The 25,808-nt window shown below is 40.4% G+C and overlaps 1 protein-coding gene across 1 annotated transcript in view; it reads right to left on the reverse strand.

The window, feature by feature from the left end:
* LRP1B (LDL receptor related protein 1B) overlaps positions 1-25,808 on the reverse strand; it is a 2,076,109-nt gene that overhangs the window by 1,699,270 nt on the left and 351,031 nt on the right. Inside the window, exon 2 of the mRNA XM_089653623.1 lies at positions 616-738. Within this exon, the coding sequence (XP_089509749.1) occupies positions 616-738 (123 nt within the window). The remainder of the gene's footprint in view (positions 1-615; positions 739-25,808) is intronic.

Here is a 25,808-nt window from a genome sequence, read left to right on the forward strand (position 1 = left end):
TTTAGTAAATCAAACCTTATTTGTACATAAGCAGATTTCCACGGAGTAGTATTTTTTCTTCAGTATTTCTCCCAATCAGGAAATACAACATCCCAAAAAAGTACAGATTTCTAATGTTATCTCCAGTATTTGGGCATATCACCTGCAAATATGGTGCTCAAGAACAGGGAAAATTCAATTCCACAAGGACAACAAGTTTACTCTTGTTATCTGTATTTGTTAAGTACTAAATGCTTTGGACAGTCATATTTTCGGTAGAAGTTAAGGAAAAACACAAAAATGTCTACCTTAAAGAACAAAGTCACTGTTCCTGCAGGGCAAGCAAAGGCTTATAGATCCTTTTCGTAAGTGCAAAGCCTTGATCCCCAACAAAGAGCCTAATAAACACTTCCTACAGGAGGGCTACACTGGTTATAACATTATCCATTATTGTTCTGAACTAGACAGCGGGGGGACATCACAAAGCATTAAACACCATGGAAATCATTTTCCACTCAACATTCCAAGAAACACCATCACTGTGACTGCGTTTGTCCATATCAGAAGAAAAAATAAATAAAAAACACAATATCCGCACACCGCTCATCTATGTTGTAAAAAAACACGGTCACTTACAACGTTCTGGTGACTCGTCTGAATTGTCCGGGCAGTCCTGTTCCCCGTCACATAGCCAGCTCTGTGATACACATGTGACATTATCGTGACATACAAACTCGCCTGGGTCACACAATTGTTGCTCTGAAAGTAGAAGATAAAAATAAGAAACACTTTAATTAAAAAAAATCATGTAGTAGAGCTTAAACAGTGAGTGTGAAGGCATGAAAAGCGAGGAAAATCAATGGCTAGTACTGTTCTAATTTAGCCAGTATTGATAAATAATGTTAACAATCAGCAATAAAAAAAAAAAATAAAAATAAAATGCAAAGTGCAAGTGTGTAACAATAGCCAGTACAGACCAAGCTATGGGCCCCAGCACTGTTTGGCTACATAGTGATTAAGGCAGGTAGAAATAGCTATTAAAAATATTTTGGTTAAATTAACCACTTGAGAAGGATTTAGCCCCCCCCCCCATTCCTGACCAGGACATTTTATGTGATATGGCGTTACTTTAACTGACAATTACGGTATCGTGCAATGCTGTACTCAAATTAAATTTATGTCCTTTTTTCCCCCACAAATAGAGCTTTCTTTCGTTGGTATTTGATCACCTGTGCGGTTTTTATTTTTTGCGGTATAAAAAAAAAAGCCTGACAAAAAAAAAAAAAATATATATATATATATATATATATATATATATATAATATTTTTTTTTTTTTTTTTTTTTACTTTTTGCTATTATACATGTCCAGTAAAAAAAAATGTTAAAAAATCTAATTTCTTCATAACTTTAAGCCAAAATGTATTTTGCTACATGTCTTTGCTAAAAAAAAAATCTCAATACGTGTAAATTAATTGGTTTATGTTAAAGTTCTACAAATGGCGGTATATAAACTAGAATTTTTTTTATATTAGTAATGGCGTTAACCAGCGACTTATAGCGGGACTGCGGCGGACATTCTGACACTGGGGGGGGACTGACTAACTGCCACTGACATCCCAATGATACTAATACAGGGATCAGTGCTAACAAAAAGCACTGACACTGTATTATTGACACTGGGCAGGAAAGAGTTAAAATCTGGGGCAAAGGGTTAACTGTGTTGTTTTACTATGTGTGCGTTTTACTAAGGAAACATACTGCTGTGCAGGGGCGGACTGACCATTTGGAAACTCGGGCACTGCCCGAGGGCCCGGGGGCATTAGAGGGCCCCATGAGATACCCCTGGTACCTTTTTCATAGGCTTTTTTGAGTTAGGGCAAGGACACAGGGGTCCCATGATCCCCTATTGCCCGGGGGGCCCCATGAGTTGTCAGTCCACCCCTGCTGCTGTGTAATTCTGTGCAGAGAAATACACAGCAGCATGTTACTGCTGGCAGGAAAGAGACCTATGTTTACACACAGGTCTCTCCTCCGTCAGTAACACTCAGCGATCGCCAGGGAATCTCTGGCCAGGACCCAGTGATCGACATCTTTAGCTGCCAATAGCGGCTCAGGTAGGGCAGTGGGTGAGCGCTCTCCCTATATGGAAATGCAAAAATCACATCTACATACATACACACACACACGTGATTTTGCACAGCCCTGCCACCCTGTAGCAGTAGCTCTGCTATAGGGCGGTCGGGAAGTGGTTAATGTAGATATAGTTTGGAAACACTTCATATTATTATAGAGAAAGCCATTAGTATTCTATATCACTATAGGAGTTATGAATGGGCTCAAATTGCAGCGCACTGAATCTCATGTGAATTGCACAGGAATACGGTACACATTCCTGTGCGATTCATATCTAATTTATATGGTGTGAATCGAGGCTTAAAGAAAGTTAAGCTACTAAACTACTGAGAGTATGAAAATCTTTAGGAATGCTATTTTTTTACTGCAATCTTTCTTTATTAGGGCAGGAATATAAGAAAGAACATTATCATATGTAAAACTGTATATGTAATAATATTTAATTCAAGTAATAGACATTAAAAGAAATCATGCTTATAGGTACACTATGTAGAAGGGTGGGACATCCCTCTCTCCAAGCAAGATTTAACAGAGATTAAAATTACAAATACTCTGTATTAAGATTGTGTGGCACTGCTGGGTCTAGGCTCAAATTTTGCACAGACACACATACACAGAGGCATCACAACACAAAAAAAATGTTATTACAAGAACATAACTTTTTTTACATTATGATTTTATATTATAGTTTTTATCAAATCTTGAGTGCTTCTCATCCTTAAGGGCTCGTTTACACTTGACTTTATTTCTAATTCTTGCCAAACGCCCCTATAGGGTTAGACAGGCGCTTGGGAAGTGTTTTTAGCGCCGCAGTACTTCCCATTTAAAGTAGAACTAAAAAGACAAAACTTTATTTTTTTAGTTTTGGACAGAGTGGAGATGGATTAGAACATTATTTCGGTCTTTACTGTGTCCCCGCTAACCACTACAAGGCTACCTTCCTCTGCAAAATCAAGTATATAAATAGGATTCTGCACTTCCGCCTAGGGAGTGCACATGCACGCCGCCGGTGGACAAATTTGGCTGTGATTATTCACAGCAAAAATCGATCTGTGGGTGCCAGCCAGTGAAAGTCCGCTGGCACCCACAGATCATCAAAAACACAGAATGGAGCTCAGCCTATGTAAACAAGGCAGAGCTCCATTCTAACAGGGGAAAAGTGATGGATGTTGTGTCCCTGCAAAGCAGGGAATATGATCCATCACGTACCTTAGTAAAAGTAGCACACATTGTACACAAAACACATAGCTAGGCACACGGTTAACCCTTTGATTGCCCTAGATGTTTAACCCCTTCTCAGCCAGTGTCATTAGTGCAGTGTCAGTGCATATTTTCAGCACTGATCATTATATTAGTGTCACTGGTTCCCACAAAGTCTCAGTGTAAAATTGTTCGGTGCAATATTGCAGTCCTTTCATAAGTCGCTGATTGTTGCCAGTACTAGTATAAAAAAAAAATTCTAGTATATATCCCATAGTCTATAGACACTATAACTTTTGCACAAACCAATCAATAATATACACTTATTGATACTTATTTTATAGCAGAAATTAAAAAAAAAATTATATTAGATTATATATATATATATATATATATTTATTTTTTTAATTTTTTTTTAACATTGTCAGTCTATTTTGTTTATAGTGCACAAAATAAGAAATGCAGTGGTGATCAAACACCACCAAAAGAAAGCTCTATTTGTCGGAAAAAATTACATAAATTTAATTTACAGTGTTGCATGACTGCTCAATTGCCAGTTAAAGTAATGCATTGCTGTATCACAAAAAATGGCCTGGTCACTTTGTCCTGTTTACCATTATCATTGAAAGTGAAAGAAAATTCCAAATTTTGGGTTGTCTCCAGAACTGTAATAGGAGGGGAAATCTTCCAATGGGAACAACAGTTCCACTGACCTGGGGGGCCCAATGAGTTCCCTTAATTTGCAGGGATTTCATCTCACTACCTGTTTTGGCTATGGAGCAGGAAGTGAAGATAAATATCCCCAATGAGACACAGATAACATAATAAAAACCAAACACATACGGGGTTATAGCCCTCCCTTACTCTATCCAAAATTAGAAAAGTTTTACCTATAATTCTACTTTAAGGTATTCCTTCAGGTTTATGAAGTACCAAAAAATCATATTTGTCTATCACCAAGCCATAAATTCCCCTTCTGATGGAGAGGTTAAAACAATGTTCTCAGCAGGAAGGGAAAAAGAAAAAAAATGATACATTATCTCCACTTTATACATAACAAGTTTCAGAGAAATGTTCTTAAATTGCGTGGATCAGGTCAAGACAGAATGACCTTGAATTTTATTTTTGTAATTTTCTTAACAAGAGTAAGAGCTTCGACATCAGCGAAAAGGCCCATGGACTGGAAAAAGACAATTCTTTAAAGGAAGTGATATGTTTGACTGAATATTTTTTTTCTGCATTTTGCTTCTCATATTTCAGTAAAAACATAATAAAGCCATTGCAAGAAAATATACTTTAAAATGCATTTCAAGGTCGTTATTTAATAAAGTAATCATAACCCGCAGCCCAAGTATAAAATACTGAGCTCATAGAATTTGCGATGGGAATTGAGAGTGAAGTGTTCCTCAAAATGCGGTTTTGTGAGGTGACGGATGGAGTGATGTCGAGTGAAAGGATCACAAATGTTCAACTAAACCCTCGTAAAACTACCAAACAGAAAATTATTTTCAAGATTTAAAGTGTCCTTGCGTTGGCAACATATAGAAAGTGTATCCACAAATCTCTTTTATCGTGTCCTAAGAGGAGCCCATTGCAAACTGAATCCATTGACTGCTACAAAGTAACTACAATAGAAAGTGTGTGAGACATGCATCAGGTGAATGGAGAAAGGGAAAAGTCAAACTTCTGTAGTAAAACAAACTTGTCTGCCTGATCAAAATCTTTTACTGAGTGTATGCTGAGCTGCCCATGCGCAGGTCAGCATGAAGTCTTAGCAAGGTGCCAGTGTGCTGGGATAAATGGCTCCCATGTGCAGGAGTTACATCATCCCCACAGGCCAGCCAAGACAGTGAAATTCTGACACCCAATGGTGACACTCAATGGTCACATCACTGGATCAGAGGTGAGTTTCTGCAGATTTTTGTTCCGCTATAACAGGAGGTTATAGAATCAGTTCACCTTTGCCAAAAAACTGCCCATGTAGGTAAGGGGCATCTGTAGAAAAAAAAAAAAAAATGCACAGCTTTGATTAACCACTAGCCTACAGGGCACTTATACCCCCTTCCTGCCCAGGCCAATTTCCAGCTTTCAGCGCTGTCACACTTTGAATGACAATTGCGCGGTCAAACAACATTGTACCCATATGATATTTTTATCATTTTTTTTGTGACAGATAGAGCTTTATTTTGGTGGTATTTAAATCACCTCTGGGTTTTTTATTTTTTCTTAAACAAACCAAAAACCACTGAAAATTTTGACAAAAAATGTTTTCTTAGTTTTTGTTATAAAATTTTGTAAATAAGTGATTTTTCTCGTTCACTGATGTGCGCTAATGAAGCTGCACTGATAGGCTGCACTGATGGACACTGATGAGGAGGCACTGGTAGGTGGCACTGATGGGCATTGACAGGCATCACTGATGGGCACTGAAAGGCAGCATTGATACATGTCACTGATATATGGCACTGAGGCAGCACTGACAGGCAGCACTGACAGGCAGCTCAGATGGGCACTGATATGTGGCATTGATGTGCACTAGTAGGCACTGATGTGGCACTGGCACGAGGCACTGACATAAGGCACTGATGGGCACTGGCAGGTGGCATGGATGAGCACTGATGGACACTGACAGGTGGCACTGCTGAGGCTACACTGATCATCAGGGCACATGGATCATCAGTGCTCCGATGATCAGTGCACATGTCCCCTCCACGGAAAGCCGATTACCAGCTCTCCTCTCCTCATCTGTCAGCGTGACAGCTCGAGAGGAGAGAAATGCTAACCGGCATTTCCCTGTTTACATGTGATCAGCTGTGATTGGACACAGCTAATCACATGACCAAGCCAACATCTTCGGCTCTTTCCGTGTTCGGTGATCCGCTGTGTTCGAGGGACACAGCGCACCGATCGCCACGCTGCGTGCTCCCTGAGCGGCGCATGCGCAGTGAGAATGGGAGGACGTCAAATGACATCCTCCCAGAACGAGAGAACCACCTTGCGCCCGTCATTACTATATGGCGAGCGGGAGGTGGTTAAAGTTGATTAACCCTATTCCGATAAATGGCCAGACGAGAGTGGTGCCGTTGCGGGAGGACGTTTCTTAACATTCCCCCCCCCCCCCCGCATCCATTGCCTGTGCATGCTCCCTGGGAGCACACAGCGCCACAATCTACATCCACCAGACACAGTGGAACACAAATCAATGTACAGGATCGCTGTGTGATCAGTGATTGGCCAAGCAGTGATCACATGAACAGTAGTAAACAAAATGTCACTTCCTGGCATGATTGTTTACCACTTGTAAGTTCTGTGAATGATCACAGAGGTTGAATGGTATAAGGCCATTCACAACAGCCTTGTACCATGTGATTAGCTGCGACCAATTACAGCTCTCACAGTATTTCTCAATGGCTGCAGGAATGCAGCCAAAAGAGAAGAAATTATTGTTTTTGCAGCCTTTATGGGTGTAAAAGCAATCAGCGTAAAAAAAAAAAATCTCCATTACCCCCCCACAAGTAGTACAGTGTTGCTATGGTGATACTGTACTGGTAGGGTGACAGCATGTAAAAAAAAAAAAAAAAACTCAAATAATAATAATATTTAAAAAAAATGTTGAAAAATATAATTATTTTTTAGAAACTGATTTGGGTTATTTGTTTTTACCAAAAAGATAGAGGAGTACGTTTTGGCCAAGATTTACAAAGATTATTTATTTGTAACACTCTATAAGAAAAACACTTTATCAAAAGTTTTGGTCTTTTTTCATTTATATAACAAAAAATAATAAAAGTGGTGAATAAATATCACCAAAAGAAAGTTTTATCTGTCTCAAAAAAAAACAAAAAAAAACAAAACCTTCACCATTACAGGAGTGAGCTCTCAAACATGGAGTAGCTGCGTCAGAGGAGAGAAAGTGCAGGTGAGGAGGGTTTATTCAGAGTAAGAGCCTGCTCCTGTGAGGGTGAATAGTATTAACTGGACCTCTTTAACAACATCCTAGCAACATCCTGGGCCATTTACGTGCCTCATGAAGCCTGGCCTAAAAACTCCCAGGATATTGCTAGGACCTCACTTAGCAATGTCCTAACAACATCCTGGGAGTTTTCAGGTCAGGCTTCATGATATACGTAAATGGCCTACAACTATAGGAAGGGTATTATTCACCTTTAGTCAAAGCTGCACAGTTTGTTTTTCTTCTACAGATGCCCCATATCTGCATAGGTAGTGTTTTGGTAAAGGTGAAGCAATCTTTTAAAGAATATTTTAAAGTGTAACTGATCTGTTTAAATCATCTAAATACATTCCATGGTTCATCAAAACAAAAGACTGATCTGTATTTTAAATAGCAGCCACAGCTTGAATAAAAAGCCTGTCCCCCCACCAGCATTCTGTAGGTTGCTATAGGAAATAGCATCAGCTAACAGAGCTTGCCTTAGACTTTTTATTTTATTTTATGATTTCCTCTTTATGTGTTAGTGTGCTGAGCACGTCATCAAATCCACAATGTTATTCTGTTACATTTTAGTACACTAGTAAAAGGGATCCAAAAAAGACTCCTTGCTAACTCATGAGTACATTCTACATGCTGTTTGGTGCACATACTCTTCACCCCTTGCTCAATGAAGGGCCCAATTGGAATTCTACACAGGGAATTACTGGGTGGAGTTTGCTGCCATAATGACATCATTGACCCACTTAAAATGTAAACCTAAATCACAAAAATTTCACATAAGATTTAATATTTAAATTTAATTTCAAAAGTGATATTCAATTTTTTTCTGCTACTTTTATTAAAATAATACCTAGTGATCCTGCCATAAAGGCCCTTGTTCAGGCACTCGTTAAGGGCTGACAGCTCTCTGTCCGATTTGGTGCTTCTGCATCGTCACCGCGTGGATGGGTGCAGCAACAGTGAACACACCGAGTCTGGTTGTAATTACCAAAACTTGTATTGAAGGAATGGTTCAGAAGATACAAACAGCCCCGTGGGAAGGCACCCAGGTGGGAACACTCACGGTCTTGTGCACTACCGTAAAGTAGAACAGGTTCTGGGGGCAGAATGCAACCTGACCAGTCTGAGCCCAATGGGGAGAATTCCTAGGAGAGATAGTATGTCCCTATCCTGTCCCTACTCATCTGGAATGTTTCCCTACCGGTGTCCACTTTCCCTGACAAACGGGTAACCTGTCCCTAAGCTGTCCACTTGCAAACTGCATGTCAAGCCTGGGTCTCTAAGAGACTTTCCCAGGCCCAAGATGGCCACCAGAGTCACATGGGATAGCGAAATCCAACTGGATCGCCTCCCAGTGACCAAGACAACCACAGAGGAATAATTTCCTTCTGACCATCTCTCCCTCTGCACAGCCCGAGCGCAACCTACACTACACCCGCCTACACTCCCTCCCCCCCCCTCCTCAACAAATGCTGTCCTTGGCATCGCAATACAGTAAGAGCAACATGAAAACTGCAAAAGACATGATTAAAGTGGTTCTAAAGCCTTACCTTTTTCTTTAACTTTGTATGTATTAAAGCAGAGCTCCGTCCAAAAGGGGAAGTTCTGCTTTAAGGCTTTGTCCCCTGCGCCTCATTAAGGATTGGCACCTTTGGGGAGCGGGTACCCAAATTTGACAGGTACCCGTTCCCACTTCTGCAGCAATCACCTATGGTGATTGGAAGAGGAAGTTGTCCTCCCCCCTCCCTCTTCGTAGTCTTCTGGGACGCGTGACAGATCCCAGAAGACTTCGGGGCCATTCATAAAGCTCAGTGCTACTCGCGCATGCTCGCGCAAGCTGTCACAGCCGGGTGCCCAAACTGGAGATGCTGGCGCCGGGGAGAGAAGATGGTCAGTGAGGGACAAGTGTCTGTATTGTAAAAGTCAGCAGCTACAGTTTTTGTGGCTTCTGACTTTTAGTTTTTTAATTTCACCTGGAACTCTTTAAAGCAAAGCTCCACCCAAAAGGGGAAGTTGAAGGACTGGTCCATTAAGGGTTGGCACCTTTGGGGAGTGGGGAGGTACTCACTCCCCCTTCCACTGCTATCACCTAGGCAATCAGAAGCAGAAGTTGTCCTTCCCCCCCCTCCCTCCCTGTAGTTCTCTGGAACACGTGACAGGTCCCAGAAGACTACAAAACCATTCACAAAATGCAGCACTACTCATGCATGCAGTGAGCACCCAGCTGTGAATCCACAAGCTGTCACTGTCGGGTGCTCACACTGAAGATGCCGGAGCCAGGACCACAAGACGGCAGGTGAAATGGGCTGTGGTGAGTACATCATGGAACAGGTAAGTGTCTATTTTTCAAAAGTCAGCAGCTACAGTTTTTGTAGCTGCTGCCTGTTAATTTTTATTTTTTTTATTTTCACTGGAATTCCACTTAAAGGAAAAAAACATTATGTGCTGCAGAATCCTCCTAGCCCCTCCTCCATCCTTCTTCTTTCCTGAACCCAATTTGATTGCCGCTGTCTCCCTCAATGGGAAGATTAATAGCAGTCAATTGCTGTGATGAGGAAGCAGGGGGTGGGGCTAAGTCGCCTGGTCTGTGTCAATAAACGCAAACAGGGTGGCTCAGGAGCGGGCCCACACAGGTGCCACCATGGAAAGAAGCTTTCCAGGGGGGCACTCACCGAAGTTAAGGAGCTTGGAGTGCCAGTGGGGGGACCCAAGAAGAGGAGGATTGTGGTAAGTACACCATGTTTGTTATTTTAATTTACATTTTTTTTTTAAAAACTGAAGGTTTAATGTTATTTTAAGGTAAATCAGTGAAAACAAGTTCAAACAACATAGTCAGAATATTTTGCAGGAAGCTGCCCACAGTTGGACCAAAAAAGGTCTTCAGTAGAGTCACGTTCAAAGAACAAAAGGTATACCCGTCGGGCAAACAATCCAGATCAATCCACAACAGGTGCAGGCTCTGGCTCGCCACCACAAACGATGCAATAGGAAGAAGGGTCAGCTGCACACCGGAGGATAGATGGATATAGTGTATATTTATTGATCCATAGGACACACAAAACAGCAGGACATGAACACAGGACCTGTTAACACGATCTCATGCTTAATCATAGCTAATCAGGTTATAATTAAGCACAAGATCATGTAAAACGCATTAACAGGTCCTGTGTTCATGTCCTGCTGTTGTGTGTCCTTTCATCTATCCTTCAGTGTGCGGCTGACCCTTCTTCCAGTAGAGTCATGTTGCAAGGGTTTGTCTTCTAGTTGTGGCTCTGGAGCTGCAGGTGGATGGGAGTTGTTTGTGATTTCCATACCCTCCTCACCTGGGCCCCACCCTGCAGACTGAAGAGCAAGAATTGAGTGATCAGCTGCGTTTGATCGCTCAGTTCTCAGTCTTAGAAGTGGAGGGGGACAGATGCAGCATCCACCTAGGTGAGCATGCAGGTTTGCTTTTTTTAATACAAAATTTCTCTTTTAATAAATCTTAATGGCATCCAGTTAGGGTGCACTGTTATGTGAAATGCGTTATTCAGTTGTACTCTATATGGACAATGATGTCAATGTGGTGGCGTTTCAAAGGTCCATAATCCCCTGCACCCTCTATCAGTAAATAAAAGCATAACATCAGCAGTGGACAGCCTGTGCGGCATGATGGGTTCCAAGAGGTAAATTGAACCTGTTTCAGATTTAAGAAGCAGAATAATTCACCTGGTAGAAAATCAATATCTGTTATTTGCAGATTGTCCCAGTCCAGAACAAGTCTTTGCTCGTCCCTGGTTTGGAACTATCCAAAAATCATAAATGTTTAACTTGCATTATGCAAATTCTTTTTTATGTGTGATTGTTACATTATAAACAATGTTAGATTTGTATTACCTAAAATTTAAAAAAAAAATCTTGTTCCATATTTTTGAATCATTTTACAGTTGAAATGCAAGTTGGCTTTCCAGGTCAGGATCAGCAGCCGAAAACCTGACTCAGATTATGCATTGCAAACAATAAACATTGCTGAATCGGCACAGACCCTCTGTGTGGCTTTCCCTGGTGCCAAAACCTACATGTGTGGGCTTATTGTTTGGGTGGCTTGAGGAAGCTTAGGAACAGGAAAAAAAAATAAAAACCTGAATAAATTGACTTTCACCCATGGGAGAAATGAACTCAGAGGCTTACAACAGCAATTTCAGCAGAGTTTTCAAAAGACGCCCTGCTCCACTTCCAAGCTACATATTCAATGTCAGAATGTAATCGCAGTCTGGAGATGGGGTTATCAGGGGTACCTGGGAAGAAGTGACTAGAACCAAACAATACAATCAGCTGAACTGCAGGAGAAGATTAAACGTATCAATAGGCACCAGGGAATAAAGCACGGGTCCCAAGAGCGATTGATGCTGCGCGCACTTTCCCTCAACAGCCGCAGACAGGGCAAAAAGCAATAATACGCAGCTGACAGTCATCGATTATACATCAAATGTGACATTTCATACAGGCATTAATGTTCCAGTACAGTCACACAGACGTGAACATTCTTCGTTTAAGCTCAGTTAAAGGGTCAGCCCACTCTAATTCCTATAATTGTTTTTTAAAGAATTTTTGTAAATTTAAAAGTGGTTCTAAAGTCAGATGGGTTTTTACCTTAATGCTCCCTCTTGAATCCCTACTGAATTGTATTGTAAATTGTATTGATTCCCTTAATTTTGTAAAGTGATGCACAAACTGTTGGCGCTATAGAACTCCTGAATAACATTAATATAGTAATATTATAATACTATATTTTAACCACTTCAAGTCCGGACACTTTTACCCCCTTCCTGTCCAGGCCAATTTTCAGCTTTCAGCGCTATCACACTTTGAATGACAATTGCACGGTCATGCAACACTGTACCCATATGAATTTTTTTGAGACAGATAAAAACTTTATTTTGGTGGTGTTTATTCACCACTGGAATTTTTATTTGTCTTGCTATATAAAATGAAAAAGTCAAAAAATTTGGAAAAAAAGTATTTTTCTTATAAAATTTTGCAAATAAATAATCTTTCTTCATAAATCTAATCTATTCAGTTATCTTTTTAGTAAAAAAAAAAAAAAATTATATTATATTAATATATATATATATATATATATCCCAAATTAGTTTAAAACCAAAAAGTATTAATTTTTTTAAAAAGATTTTTACATTTTAATTTTTTTATATTTATGTTTTTTTCAGGTTTTTTTTTTTTTTTTTTTTTTTACATACGGTCACCCTAGCAGTACAGTGTCTCCATATTGACACTGTACTACTTGGTGGGGGGGTGATGAAGATTTTTTTTTTTTTTACACTTATTGCTTTTACACCCATAAAGGCTGTAAAAGCAAACATTTCTCCTTCTCTCTGGCTGCATTCTTGTAGCCATTGAGAACTACTGTGTGAGCTGTGATTGGTCACAGCTTGTCACATGGTACAAGGCTGTTATGAATAGCCTTGTACCATGTGACCTCTGTGATCATTCACAGATTTCACACTTAGTAAGCAGTGATGTCAGAAGTGATATCTTGCTTACTACTCTTCATGTGATCACTGATTGGCCAATCAGTGATCACATGATCGGGACCTCACACAGAGGTCCCGTACAACGATCGGTATTCCACTGGTGTCTGGAGGACACAACGGGCAATGGATCGCAGTGCTGTGCGCTCCCAGGGAGTGCGCACAATCAGGGGGCAGGGAGGCCGTTCATAAATGGTCACCCGCCCCTGCACTCCTCCCATCCGGCCGTTTATATACATGGGCCAGACGGGAAGTGGTTAAATGCGTATCTGAATGTCAATAATAATCACAATACTAATAATAAATATGTTAATATAATATAAATGTGTCCCTGAATGTCAGGGTATACATGTTCTTTAAGGGTATAAATTACTTTACTTTGGGTCAGAAGGAAAAATTCACATACAAGCAAATACGATGTATTCCCCATTCCTGCAAACCAGAATGCTGTAGCACAATCAACTCTAATTTTTCAGATTTTCAAACAACACACCATTTGCCATGATATTTCATCAGCATTTTAATTGCATTTTTGCTGTCAAACCTCTTCAATGAGCTAAAGTGTGATTTTCAGTTTGCAATTAAAATTCCACATTAAAGAGCAAGCCTGTGGTTCTGAATCAGCCATGCTGATCTGCAAAGAATGATTTTGCTTAAGAAAACAAAGAATAATTAGCATTTTCTGTTTGTAGGAAGGAAAAGGGCTTAGGCCAAATTGTCTGCATTAATAAATCCACATCACCAATGACATTCTGTAACTTTTGGGGTTCTGATTCAAGCACAGGAATGCCTTTGGATCCCATTGTCCCAATAGCACGGGAGTTAGGGAAGGACAAACCTTTTACATTGTTACAAGATGGTTACTGTATCTTTTTTGGATGAAGCTGAAGCATTTGTGTTTTGAATAAAATATATATGAGAGGGACCTGTGAAAATTCCATATATATGGTCTTTTATTATTTATTAGGGTTGGGATTTAAAAAAATATGCTTTTATTTCAGTCACATACAGTAATAACATCCTTAAAGTGACACTAAACTATGGTTAAAAGAAGTTAAAAAATTCTATTCAAGTACTGTATGTACAGTCATGGCCGAAATTGTTGGCACCCTTGATATTTTTCCTGAAAATCAAGTATTTCACACAAAAAAGGTATTGCATTAACACATGTTTTGCTATACACATGTTTATTCCCTTTGTATGTATTGGAACAAATATAAAACAGAGGCAGAAAAGCAAATATGACATAATGTCACACAAAACCCCAAAAATGGGCTGGACAAAAGTATTGGCACCCTTAACTTAATATTTGGTTGCACACCCTTTGGAAAACATAACTGAAATCAGTCGCTTCCTATAACCATCAATAAGCTTCTGACACCTCTCACCCGGAATTTTGGACCACTCTTCCTTTGCAAACAGCTCCAGGTCTCTCTTATTGGAAGGACACCTTTTCCCAACAGCAATTTTAAGATCTCTCCACAGGTGTTCAATGGGATTTAGATCTGGGCTCATTGCTGGCCACTTCAGAACTCTCCAGCGCTTCTTTGCCATCCATTTCTGAGTGCTTTTTGACGTATGTTTGGGGTCATTGTCCTGCTGGAAGACCCAGGATCTTGGACGCAAACCCAGCTTTCTGACACTGGGCCCTACAGTGCGACCCAAAATCCTTTGGTAATCCTCAGATTTCATGATGCCTTGCACACAGTCAAGGCACCCAGTGCCAGAGGCAGCAAAACAACCCCAAAACATCATTGAACCTCCACCATATTTTACCGTAGGTACTGTGTTTTGTTCTTTGTAGGCCTCATTCCGTTTTCGGTAAACAGTAGAATGATGTGCTTTACCGAAAAGCTCTATCTTGGTCTCATCTGTCCACAAGACGTTTTCCCAGAAGGCTTTTGGCTTACTCAAGTACATTTTGGCAAACTGTAGTCTTGCTTTTTTATGTCTCTGTGTCAGCAGTGGGGTCCTCCTGGGTCTCCTGCCATAGCGTTTCATTTCATTTAAATGTCGACGGATAGTTCGCGCTGACACTGATGCTCCCTGAGCCTGCAGGACAGCTTGAATGTCTTTGGAACATGTTTGGGGCTGCTTATCCACCATCCGGACTATTCTGCGTTGCAATCTTTCATCAATTTTCCTCATCCGTCCACGACCAGGGAGATTAGCTACAGTGCCATGGGTTGCAAACTTCTTGATAATGTTGCGCACTGTGGACAAAGGCAAATCTAGTTCTCTGGAGATGGACTTGTAACCTTGAGATTGTTGATATTTTGCCACAATTTTGGTTCTCAGGTCCTCAGACAGTTCTCGTCTCCTCTTTCTGTTGTCCATGCTTAGTGTGGCACAGACAGACACACAATGCAAAGGTTAAGTGAACGTCTCTCCTTTTTATCTGCTTTCAGGTGTGATTTCTATATTGCCCACACCTGTTACTTGCCCCAGGTGAGTTTACAGGAGCATCACATGCTTGTAACATTCTTATTTATCCGCAGTTGTGAAAGGGTGCCAATACTTTTGTCCAGCCCATTTTTGGAGGTTTGTGTGACATTATGTCGAATTTGCTTTCTTTCCTCCCTTTTTTTGTTTTGTCCCAATACACACAAAGGGAATAAACATGTGTATAGCAAAACATGTGTTAATGCAATACGTTTCGTGAGAAATACATGATTTCCTGGAGAAATATCAAGGGTGCCAACAATTTCGGCCATGACTGTATTTTTAACTCAGAAAAAGTACCTCCTCCAAATTCCACTTTTCTGCTGCTGTGATCTGACTTCCTGTTATAGGGCGACTATGTACGTTCTTCATGGTACCACTTTATGTAGGAACATTGCCACCCTCTTGCTCCTAGATGAACTATGGGATTTGTAGTGTGCATATAAGTGATACGAAAGCTAATCATGGTGAAGGATGATTGATTAAATAAAAATTCAGTTGTTAGACTGGATAGGTTTCCCTGAAGAGCTGATTTTTCAGGGTTCAGTGGAAGAGAGACATACAGGCTTGGTTATGGAAAGGGGTTCTGGAGAAGTCCTGGAGGTGAGCATAAGAGGAGGTGACAAGGCATCTAAAGAGCAGGAGGCCTTGGCAGAAGCAAAAAGGGTTAGGGTAATATTTTGAGATGAGGTTGATGATATAGCCGACTTTATATGTTGTTGTTAACCCTTTGAGGACCAAGGGACGTATTTGTCCCATGTTTTTAATTGCCTGTATCATCTGATTAAGAACTTAAAATACTTTTTTTGGTTTGAGTCAAAATATTAGTTCTTAACAATTGGATCTAGCTTTTTGCCAATTATTTCATGAAATGCCTTCATTACAGCAACTGAAGTGTACGAACTTTAAAAACAAAACATTGATTCTTTTGGCATTCCGTAATCTTATGGTCCTCAAAAGGGTTAATAATTCAAATTATATACGCTGGGCAATCAGAAGCCGGTGGAGGGATTGGTGGAGAAGGGTGGAGAACACTGAGTGGTTGGTAAGTTAGATAACTATAGCAGTAAGACAGAAATATACCACCTTCGTGTCCTCTATGCCTGCCAAAAACATGGTAGATGTTATAAGCTCCAAAACCTTACATTTTACTCCTAAAGCTGGCCATAGATGGGTCAAATCTTGACCAGTTCAGTAAGAACTGGCCAAGATTTGAACCATTTATGGGCAGGCTGATTGTACCCCAGTTGATTGTTGTATGATGTGAGTGCAGTCAGCATGTCGGATTTTTACATGTGATTATTGGTAACGGCTGTTATAGCCACTAGCAGTAATCACTGTGCTTTCCTAGCAGGGATGGCTTCCCCTGCCCCCCCCCCAACTGGGAGAACACAATAGCTCCACATGAGGGATTCCCCTAATATGTATGACCTGCCTTACAGAATGAGCATCCATAGACAAAGAACCAGTACAGATACATAAGCATTCATTCGCCCCCTTTTTTTGTTTTGGAATGCTGTCCTTGGTGCTGAAATTAGACAACACATAGATGGCATTTTTTCTTTGCACTCAATTCAATGATCATAGAAATGTATATTGCCACATGCAGAGAGCATTTCAAAAATGTGAGCAAAAACTGGAAGCCATATATTTATAACAAGCACAGAAAACAGTACACATGGGCAAGGCTCTAAACTGAACAATACAACAATCTCTCCAGCTTTTCAATACAAACATACCTAATTAAACAGCAAAACACAGAGAGCAATTAAATCCCAACTAAGGTTCTAACTTTTCTCTACTCATACCAAAACCAATCAATCTTCTTTGCTGGCATTCCACAGTTTGGATTGTATAACCAGTGCAGTTTATAAAGACACCATTTAAAAGACATGCTATGCCAGCTTAAAGTGGTATTAAATCTGAAGCCAAACTACGATTATATTACTGATGACCAATTATTATACAGTATATGATAGCTGCATTTGTTTTCTTTTTTAGGCTCTCTTTCCTTTATTTTCACCTGGTAATTCAGCCAGAAATTCTGTTGTTTTTTCAACAGAACAAGCCCTGCAGATGTAGCAGTTACAGGGTTGAGTCAAACCATATACCGCTGACAAGGGTGCTAAGAGTGATCAGATTTTTTTTTTTTTTTTAATTTAAAACCTTTATCCCAAAAGGAAGAAAAAACTGGCACAACTGCTTATAAAGTGTGAGCTGGAGTTTGGCTTCACTTTGTTAGTGTAACTAAATCTGCTAGTACATCTAACACTCCCCTACCCCCAGAATAACAATATTGCTGTTCAAATGTGTCTCTGTTGCTCCTCTATCAGAGTGGAGGCAATCTAAATACAGGAGATGTGTTACTGGCCAGATCACCAGGTGAAAACAGAGGGGAAAAAGCCTAAAAAAGATAACTAATGCAGCCGCCACATCGAATGTTTGGTAAGCTGCAATGTTTTACATTTTACTTTTGGGTTTAATACCACTTTAATATGGTGACAGCGATTAATATCCCAGTATAGATAATAATTGAATGCAGATACAAGCAATGTGAAGATCTCATAAAGTGCATTCATTAAGTATTCAGACCCCTTTCATTCTTTCAAGTTTTTTATGTTGAACCTGATACTAGTTGTTTAAATTCACTTTGTTTCTCATTAATCTGCATTCAGTACCCCATAATGGCATAAAGTGAAAACAGAATTTTAGAAATATTCGCAAATATATGAAAAAGGCAAAATTGAAATCCCACATTGGCATAAGTGATCAGACCCTTTGCAACAACACTTGAAATTTAGCTCAGGTGCCTCCTATTTCTCTTCTCTTTGCGGAGATGTTTCTACACCTTGAATGGAGTCCATCCATGGTAAATTAAATTGATTGGAAATGATTTGGAAAGGCATACACCTCTCTATAAAAAGGACTCACAGCTGGCAATGCATACAGTATCAGAGCGAAAGCCATGAGGTCAAAAAGGAACTGCCTTCAGAGCTCAGAGATAGGATTATTGCAAGGCACAGATCTGGGGAAGGAAACAAAACATTTCTGTTGAACTGAAGCTGAACTGAACTGGAGCACAGTGGCCTCCAGAGTTCTCAAATGGAAGAAGTTTGACACATCCAGGACTCTTCCAAGAGCTGGTTGCCCAGACAAACTGAGCAATCTGGGACGAAGGCCACTGGTAAGAGAGGTGACCACTTACCTGATGGACACTCTGACTGAGCTCCAGAGATCATGTGTGGAGATGGAACAAAGTTCTAGAAGGACAACCATCACTGTATCCCTTCACCAATCTGGATTTTATAGCAGAGTGGCTCCTCAGTGTAAAACACATGAAAGCCCACTTGGAGTTTGCAAAAAAGTAGCTGAAGGACTCTCAGACCGTGAGGAATACAATTCTTTGATCTGATGAGCAGATTGAACAGTTTGGCCTCAATTCTAAAAGTTATGGCTGCAGAAAACTAGTCATTTGCTCATCACCTGCCCAATACCATACCAACCATGAAGCAAGGTGGTGGCAGTATCATGCTGTTGATTTTCACCAGCAGGGATTGGAAGATTGGTCATGGTGGGGGAAAGCTGAATGTAGCAAAGTACAGAGATATCCTCAATGAAAACCTGTTCTGCATCGCTCAGGACCTCAGACTGGAATGAAGGTTCACCTTCCAACATGACAACAATCCTAAGCACACAGCCAAGGCAACACAGAAGTGGTTTAGGGACAACTCTGTGAATGTTTTAGAGAGGCCCAGCCAGAGCCCTGACTTAAACCCTATTGAACATCTCTGGCGAGACCTGAAAATAGCTGTCCACTGTTGATCCCCACCCAACGTGACTAAGCTTGAGAGGAGTTGCAAAGAAGAATGGCAGAAAATCCCCCAATCCAGGTGTACAAAGCTTGTCTCATTATGCCAAAAAAAGACTCGAGGCTGTAATTGCTGAAAAGGTGGTTCAACAAAATAACGAGTAAAGGATCTAAATACATAAGTACATGTGATATTTCAGGTTTTTTCTTTTTAATAAATTTACAGACATTTCTAAAATTCTGTTTTTACTTAGTCATTATGGGGTACTGAGTATAGATTAATACGAAAATAAAATGAATTAAAAACCACTGTAGTATCAGGCTGCAACATAACAAAAATGAAAAAGTGAGTTGGGTCTGAATACTGTAGGAGTGTACTGTATATATACAGCTTTGTTTGCTCAGAATTATGGTCTGCTTAGTATTCTACAGTAGTCATGGCACTCATCCAAATGTGCCTGCTGAAGGTGCAGCTTTTAAGGCACCTTCAAAAGTATATACTACAAGGCAGAGGGTGCTCTTCTTTCCATCGGCCTCAGAAATTCATGCTCCGTGTCTTCCCAACCTAAGTACAGCCTTAGCAACTGGCAGTCTTCCCATTGTGAAAAGAGAGAAACACTTGTTATTATTCAGCAGCAAATGCACAGAAACTCAGCTACACTTCCAGCTGACCTGTGGGAATCCATGATATTCTGTTCAAAGCAGCTCCAGATGGCTTTTGCTAGAAGCACAATGTGGGGACACCCCAAAAGTTGTTCTGAAAGTTTTACTGAAGTGCAATAAATACATTTTTAAAAGCAGGAGGCCCTTTGAGAAACATCCTAGTTGTCACGGTATTCACCAATCTATAATTTACACGTTTGCAGCAAATTGGGATGACACCTACTTCATATTTGTTTCATGATAATAAAGATAATAAGCTATATGATAAATATAGCTTATTATCTTTTTTAAATAATATGTTCACCTTTAACAGAAAGACAGAGGAAGAAAGAAAAAGAGAGAAAGACAGACAGACGGAAAGAAAGAGAAAAAAAAAAAAGAGAAAAAAGACAAAGACAGAGACAGACAAGAAAAAAAGACAGAGACAGACAAGAAAAAAAGACAGAGACAGACAAGAAAAAAAGGACAGACAGACAGAGAGAAAAAGGACAGCCAGACAGAGAGAAAAAGGACAGACAGACAGAGAGAAAAAGGACAGACAGACAGACAGAGAGAAAAAGGACAGACAGACAGACAGACAGAGAGAAAAAGGACAGACAGACAGAGAGAAAAAGGACAGACAGACAGAGAGAAAAAGGACAGACAGACAGAGAGAAAAAGGACAGACAGACAGAGAGAAAAAGGACAGACAGACAGAGAGAAAAAGGACAGACAGACAGAGAGAAAAGAAGAAACAAAAAGAAAGAAAGGAAATAAGGAAAGGAAAGGAAAAAGGAAAGGAAAAGAAAAAAAGGAAAAGAAAGGAAAAAAAAAGAAAGACAAATGCACATTTTTTTGCAGGGAAAAAAAAAAAAAGTTCATTTATTTATTTTAGTTTCTTGAGAGTCGGTAAAGCATTGCACCCGCAATCAGGAGATCGCGGGTGCAATGTCAGGCTCTTGTAGACTGTCAGTACACTGTCTACCTTTACCCTCGATAAGAGCAGGCAGTTCCTAAAGTCCAGGAAAGTCAATGAACTATGAGATTGCTCACCAGAGTCCTCGCATTTCATTGAGAGCTACAAACTGTCCGCCGCGATGGCTGATGGTAGTTGTAGTTCATTCAGTCATAGAACTCTGTGAATAAATGACGCGGCCATGTAAGTGGAGCCCCAAATGGCTGTGTTGTTTTCAAATTGGTGTGGGGAGAAGATCCTCAACCCGTCTTCACAAGGAGAAGGTGGATAGGGGGGGGAGAGAAGGCAGAGACTCACCTTGTTACATGTTAAACCCTAAATATGAGTGTAACATGTAACATGTTGAGAAAGGTGAACTTCTCCTTTAAATGCTCTTTTCTGAAAACTCCAGGACTAAAAAATCCTACTTAGTTCTTCCTTGCATAATTAAAACAGTATTAAACCCAAAACCATACATTTAGATTTCATGTACACTAGCATTTTTTTTAAGCTTCTAGAAGCCATTACCAGCATTTTTCGGCTCCTAGAAGCTAAATAGTGTTATCCTATGTGTCCATGCACACTACTTTAGTTTATTAGCATTTTTTGAGCTTCAGCATCTAGGAGCAGAAAAAAATGTTTTTGGAGCGTTTTTCCAACAGAAAAAAATGCTAACTGCTCCTAAACGCTGCTAAATGCTACTAAAATGCTCTTAACAGCTTTTTTTAGAAGCTAGTTTTTTTTCTAAATGTACTATAAAAACATTACTAAAAACAAACGCTCCTAAACGTTTAGCACTTTTTAAGGTTAGAAAAAAAATTGGTGTGCGTGGAGCCTTAATATATTGCAGTTTATGACTGCTTTCACACTGATACATTTTTGCTGCATTTTTACAATGCTAAAAATGTAGCAAAAAAATAAAAAAAAAAACACAATCCCTTTAAATCCTATGGGAGTCTTCACACTACTGTTCTGTGGGCGTGTTTCATTTTGAAAAGCCATGTTTGCTGAATCTTTGGGGCAGTTTCCAAAACCTCATTCAGATCCACATTGAAATGAATAGAAAATGCATCAACATGCATAAAAAAATACACCTGTGTTGCATTTAGGTGCGTTTTCAGAGTCACATGACCAAGTTTCACAGGTGCATGCTGGGTAATAGGTATCCAAAAAATGCACTGGAAATGCATATGTGTTTTACCACATTTTTGCATTGGAGCAGTGTGAAAGCAGCCTACCAATCCTTAAATATGATGGAGGCATTAGTGCCCTTTTAGACCCTTTTGCTTTATTTTTATCTGGTGATCCAGCCATTAAGTTTGTTATTTTTCAACTTCCCTTAACAGACCAAGCTGTCCAATGAACGTGGAAGTTAGAGGGTTGGGACAAACCATGTAAAATGGATGAGGTGCTTACAATGATCAGCTTTTATACATTTATGTAAATCTTATGTACAGTAAATCCCAAAAGGGAAAAAAACATTGCTATAACTTAAAAAGAGTTCAGATCTAATTTGCTAGCCAAGCCCATCAAGTTAAATTTGTGCTAGTGCACCTAACACTACTCTCTCCTCACACCGACAAAGCTGCTGTCCAAAAAAGGTGTCTACGTTGCTCATCCATTCAGTATGGAGACACCCTAAGACAGGAAGTGTGTTACTGGCCGGACCACTAGGTAAAGATAAAGGAAAATGCATTAAAAAAAAGAAAATTAATGCATCCACCACATCTAATGATTGGCAAGGTGCAATATACACTATATTGCCAAAAGTATTGGGTCATCTGACATTAAACGCACATGAACTTTAATGGCCTCCCAGTCTTAGTCTGTAGGGTTCAATATTGAGTTGGCCTCGTCCTTTGCAGCTGTAACAGCTTCAACTCTTCTGGGAAGGCTGTCCACAAGGTTTAGGAGTATGTCTATGGGAATGTTTGACCATTCTTCCAGAAGCACATTTGTGAGGTCAGGCACTGATGTCGGGGGAGGAGGCCTGGCTCGCAGTCTCCGCTCTAATTCATCCCAAAGGTGTTCTGTCGGGTTGAGGTCAGGACTCTGTGCAGGCCAGTCAAGTTCCTCCACCCCAAACTGGCTCATCCATGTCTTTTATGGACCTTGCTTTGTGCACTGGTGCGCAGTCATGTTGGAACAGGAAGGGGCCATCCTCAAGCTGTTATCACAAAGTTGGGAGCATGAAATTGTCCAAAATGTCTTGGTATGCTGACGCCGTAAGAGTTTTACAGGAAAGGGCCAAGTCCAACCCCTGAAAAACAACCCCACACCATAGTCCCCCCTCCACCAAACTTTGCACTTGGCACCAGTGGTGCATTTAGGTTTTGTGCTGCCCTAGGCAACACAAGGATCATCTGTCCTCATGGACATGAGCCAGCACCACCACCACCCTTCCCCCTCCCATGGAGAGAGCCTGACGTAGACCAACAACACCCCTGCCCCCTACCTGGGAGAGCCTTCCACTAACCAACCCCCCTCCTTCCCCCGGTGATAGAGAGAAAGACACTCATCTTCACAGCTCTGGACATCCCCGGGAATGAGAGTCAGGCTCTACATACACCATCAAGCAGCCCTCAGCCTCTCTCGGATCCCACCTGGTTCCCATAGCCCGTGTCTCTTCTATCCCTTCTTCTGGGGGAAGGTGCTACCCCCTGAAAAATGCCACTCTAGGCAAGTGACTTCTGGTAAATACATTCCTTCTTGGCACAATGAAATCAGGCAAGTATTGTTCTCCTCACAACCACCAAACCATGACTCGTCCATCGGATTGCCAGACAGAGAAGGCATTTGAGAATCATGTGATGAAGTGGTCTTGCATGGCTCTGAAACGCTGCTGTCCTTTGCTGTGATGTGACTGTTCAATAAAATGTTGGACCCTATTATGGAGTTTCCCAGTGTGCTGGTGAAAGATCCCTTGGATTGTGGTGACACAGCCAGTTTCACCAATTAATTTTTGCATATTAATGCTTCATGGTCTGCTTGATTAGCTGATTGGTAGGAGTGTGTCACATACATATGTATAGACATCCTTCTTTACCATCTCAGAGTGTTGGGAGGTATGCTGTAGTTTTCCATCATAATGTGTTACAGCATGGATGTTACTGAGCCCGATAACTTTGGTAGTTTGGGGAGTTGAACAAATCTGACTTGTAAATTCTAACGACTACATTATTATCATTAGCATTAGAGACTACGTGCAGCTGCTGGTGTACAACACAGTGTCTAGGATGACTCACTGCCTGCAAAGTTCACTCACGTATCTCATTAGAGTACTTAACTTTCCACCTTTAAAGTTCTGCTACAGAGTTCATAGAGAATAGTGCCTGCAAACATCTACACTTACAGAAACAGCAATTTAAAATTTCTTATTTGAGAAGCTACTCTTTTTTTTCAGACTTTTAGATGTCGTTTTGCTGTTGTGTTGGAGACAACTGAAGGAGATGCTGAGACCATAAAGATCACAGGAACTGTAAGTCAGGTTTGTAAAATGTTGGATTGCACACACTTCAAGTGGAAGAAAACTAACCATGATTATTCTTAAAAGTGTTCCCTCCACCCTTCTCCTACCTATCCTGCCTGAACTGTATAAAAAAAAAGATCTGGGTACTTACCTATTCAATCCATTTTAATCTGCTCACGTCCTTTCATGCCATACTGCAGCTCTGTGTATGACAGCACTCAAAAATGACTGTGAATTTCAGAAGCTGTGATATCACCCATAGGCTCCCATGGCCCAGTCATTGTCAGCACTCCCTCCTCTCCCCTGCAGTAGTTGCTCACTGATACAGGAGAGCCAGAGCTGCGATTCATATGACTGAACCAGAGCATTAAAAATAGGTACTGTAAATACACACTTTTTTTTTTAATACAGATTAGGCAGGGTAGGTAGGATGAAAAGGGGGGGGGGGGCATTTTTAAGAATATTTATAGTTAGTAGACAGTTAGATGCGTTTTGTTTTGATGCATTTTTCAGAAGAAAATTACATTTTAAGAGAATCGGATGTATACAAATCTCCCAATGGACATGGTAATCAATGTCAACAAGTTAAAAAAAAAAAGTTATACCGAAATTAACAAATGCATTCGTTTCATTCAGATGACATCATACAGTGCAATAGTAGTTCAGGCCCATGGGGAAATGAATTCAGTTTTTAAATGTTTTTCTATAATTAGGATAATAAATTGTTACATTCGTTAATTCGGATGCACATAACGCCATTCGATATTGTCTAATCAGCTCATACCCTCTCGGTGGGTTGGACTATCGTCCCAAAATATTGAATTTGTCCGATAATATATCAAATATACAGCAATCTTCCAGAAAAACTACAATTTTTTTTCAATCCACCCGGACCAATGAAGATGGGAAATATATGCCAAAGATACAAAACAAATTCCAAAAACGAATCATGTCAGCATAACAAATATGACTAAATGAAGTTCTTCAATGAATGCATCCAAAACAAAAAGATTTCTGGTGTGCACATGTGCACTTTAAGTATTTAGACTTTATTTAAAGCCATGATGTCCAACCTGTTGCCTTTTGGTGCTTGCAGAGCAGGCCTTGGATCCTCAGCAGTAGGAATGTTCAATTGTAAAGGGGCTGTAACTGTAGTAACCTCTAGCTGCCTCATGTAACATTTCCAGTCTCTGATGGTCTCCTGCAGCATGTCAATGTCCATACTCTGGCCCCATGTCATATATCATGTTACCGGTCTTTGACTGTCTCCTACAGCAGGTGTCCAGACTCTAACCACACCAGTAGAATAACCATGGTCTCTAACATTTTCTGCTATTAGGTCTGCAGTTTCTCAACGTCTAGGATTACACAAAATACATTTTTTGTGCCACCTCTTGGTGACTTCAAGGATCGCAGTGGTGGTGTCCTATACCTTGCTAGCTAACAACCACAGATCTAAAGACAAAACCGTCATTTTCAGTTTTGCATTTTTGAGTGGCGAACTGTTAACACCACTATCAGGTTTTATTGTTGTAGTGCTACTCTTGTAGGGACTTGACAGGTTTTTTCCGCAAACAGTGCAGAGTCAACCAGGCATGCAACAAAAGCTCATTCACTCCTGCTCAATAAACATCTAGGGCAGGGTTTCTCAACTAAAGTTCCTCCAGAGGTTGTTAGGGGTTCCTCGAGCAATGAGCTA

The sequence above is a fragment of the Staurois parvus genome, unplaced genomic scaffold, assembly GCF_062004578.1.
Source record: "Staurois parvus isolate SC_StPar_1 unplaced genomic scaffold, SC_StPar_1.0 ptg000716l, whole genome shotgun sequence".
NCBI classification, from domain to species: Eukaryota; Metazoa; Chordata; class Amphibia; order Anura; family Ranidae; genus Staurois; species Staurois parvus.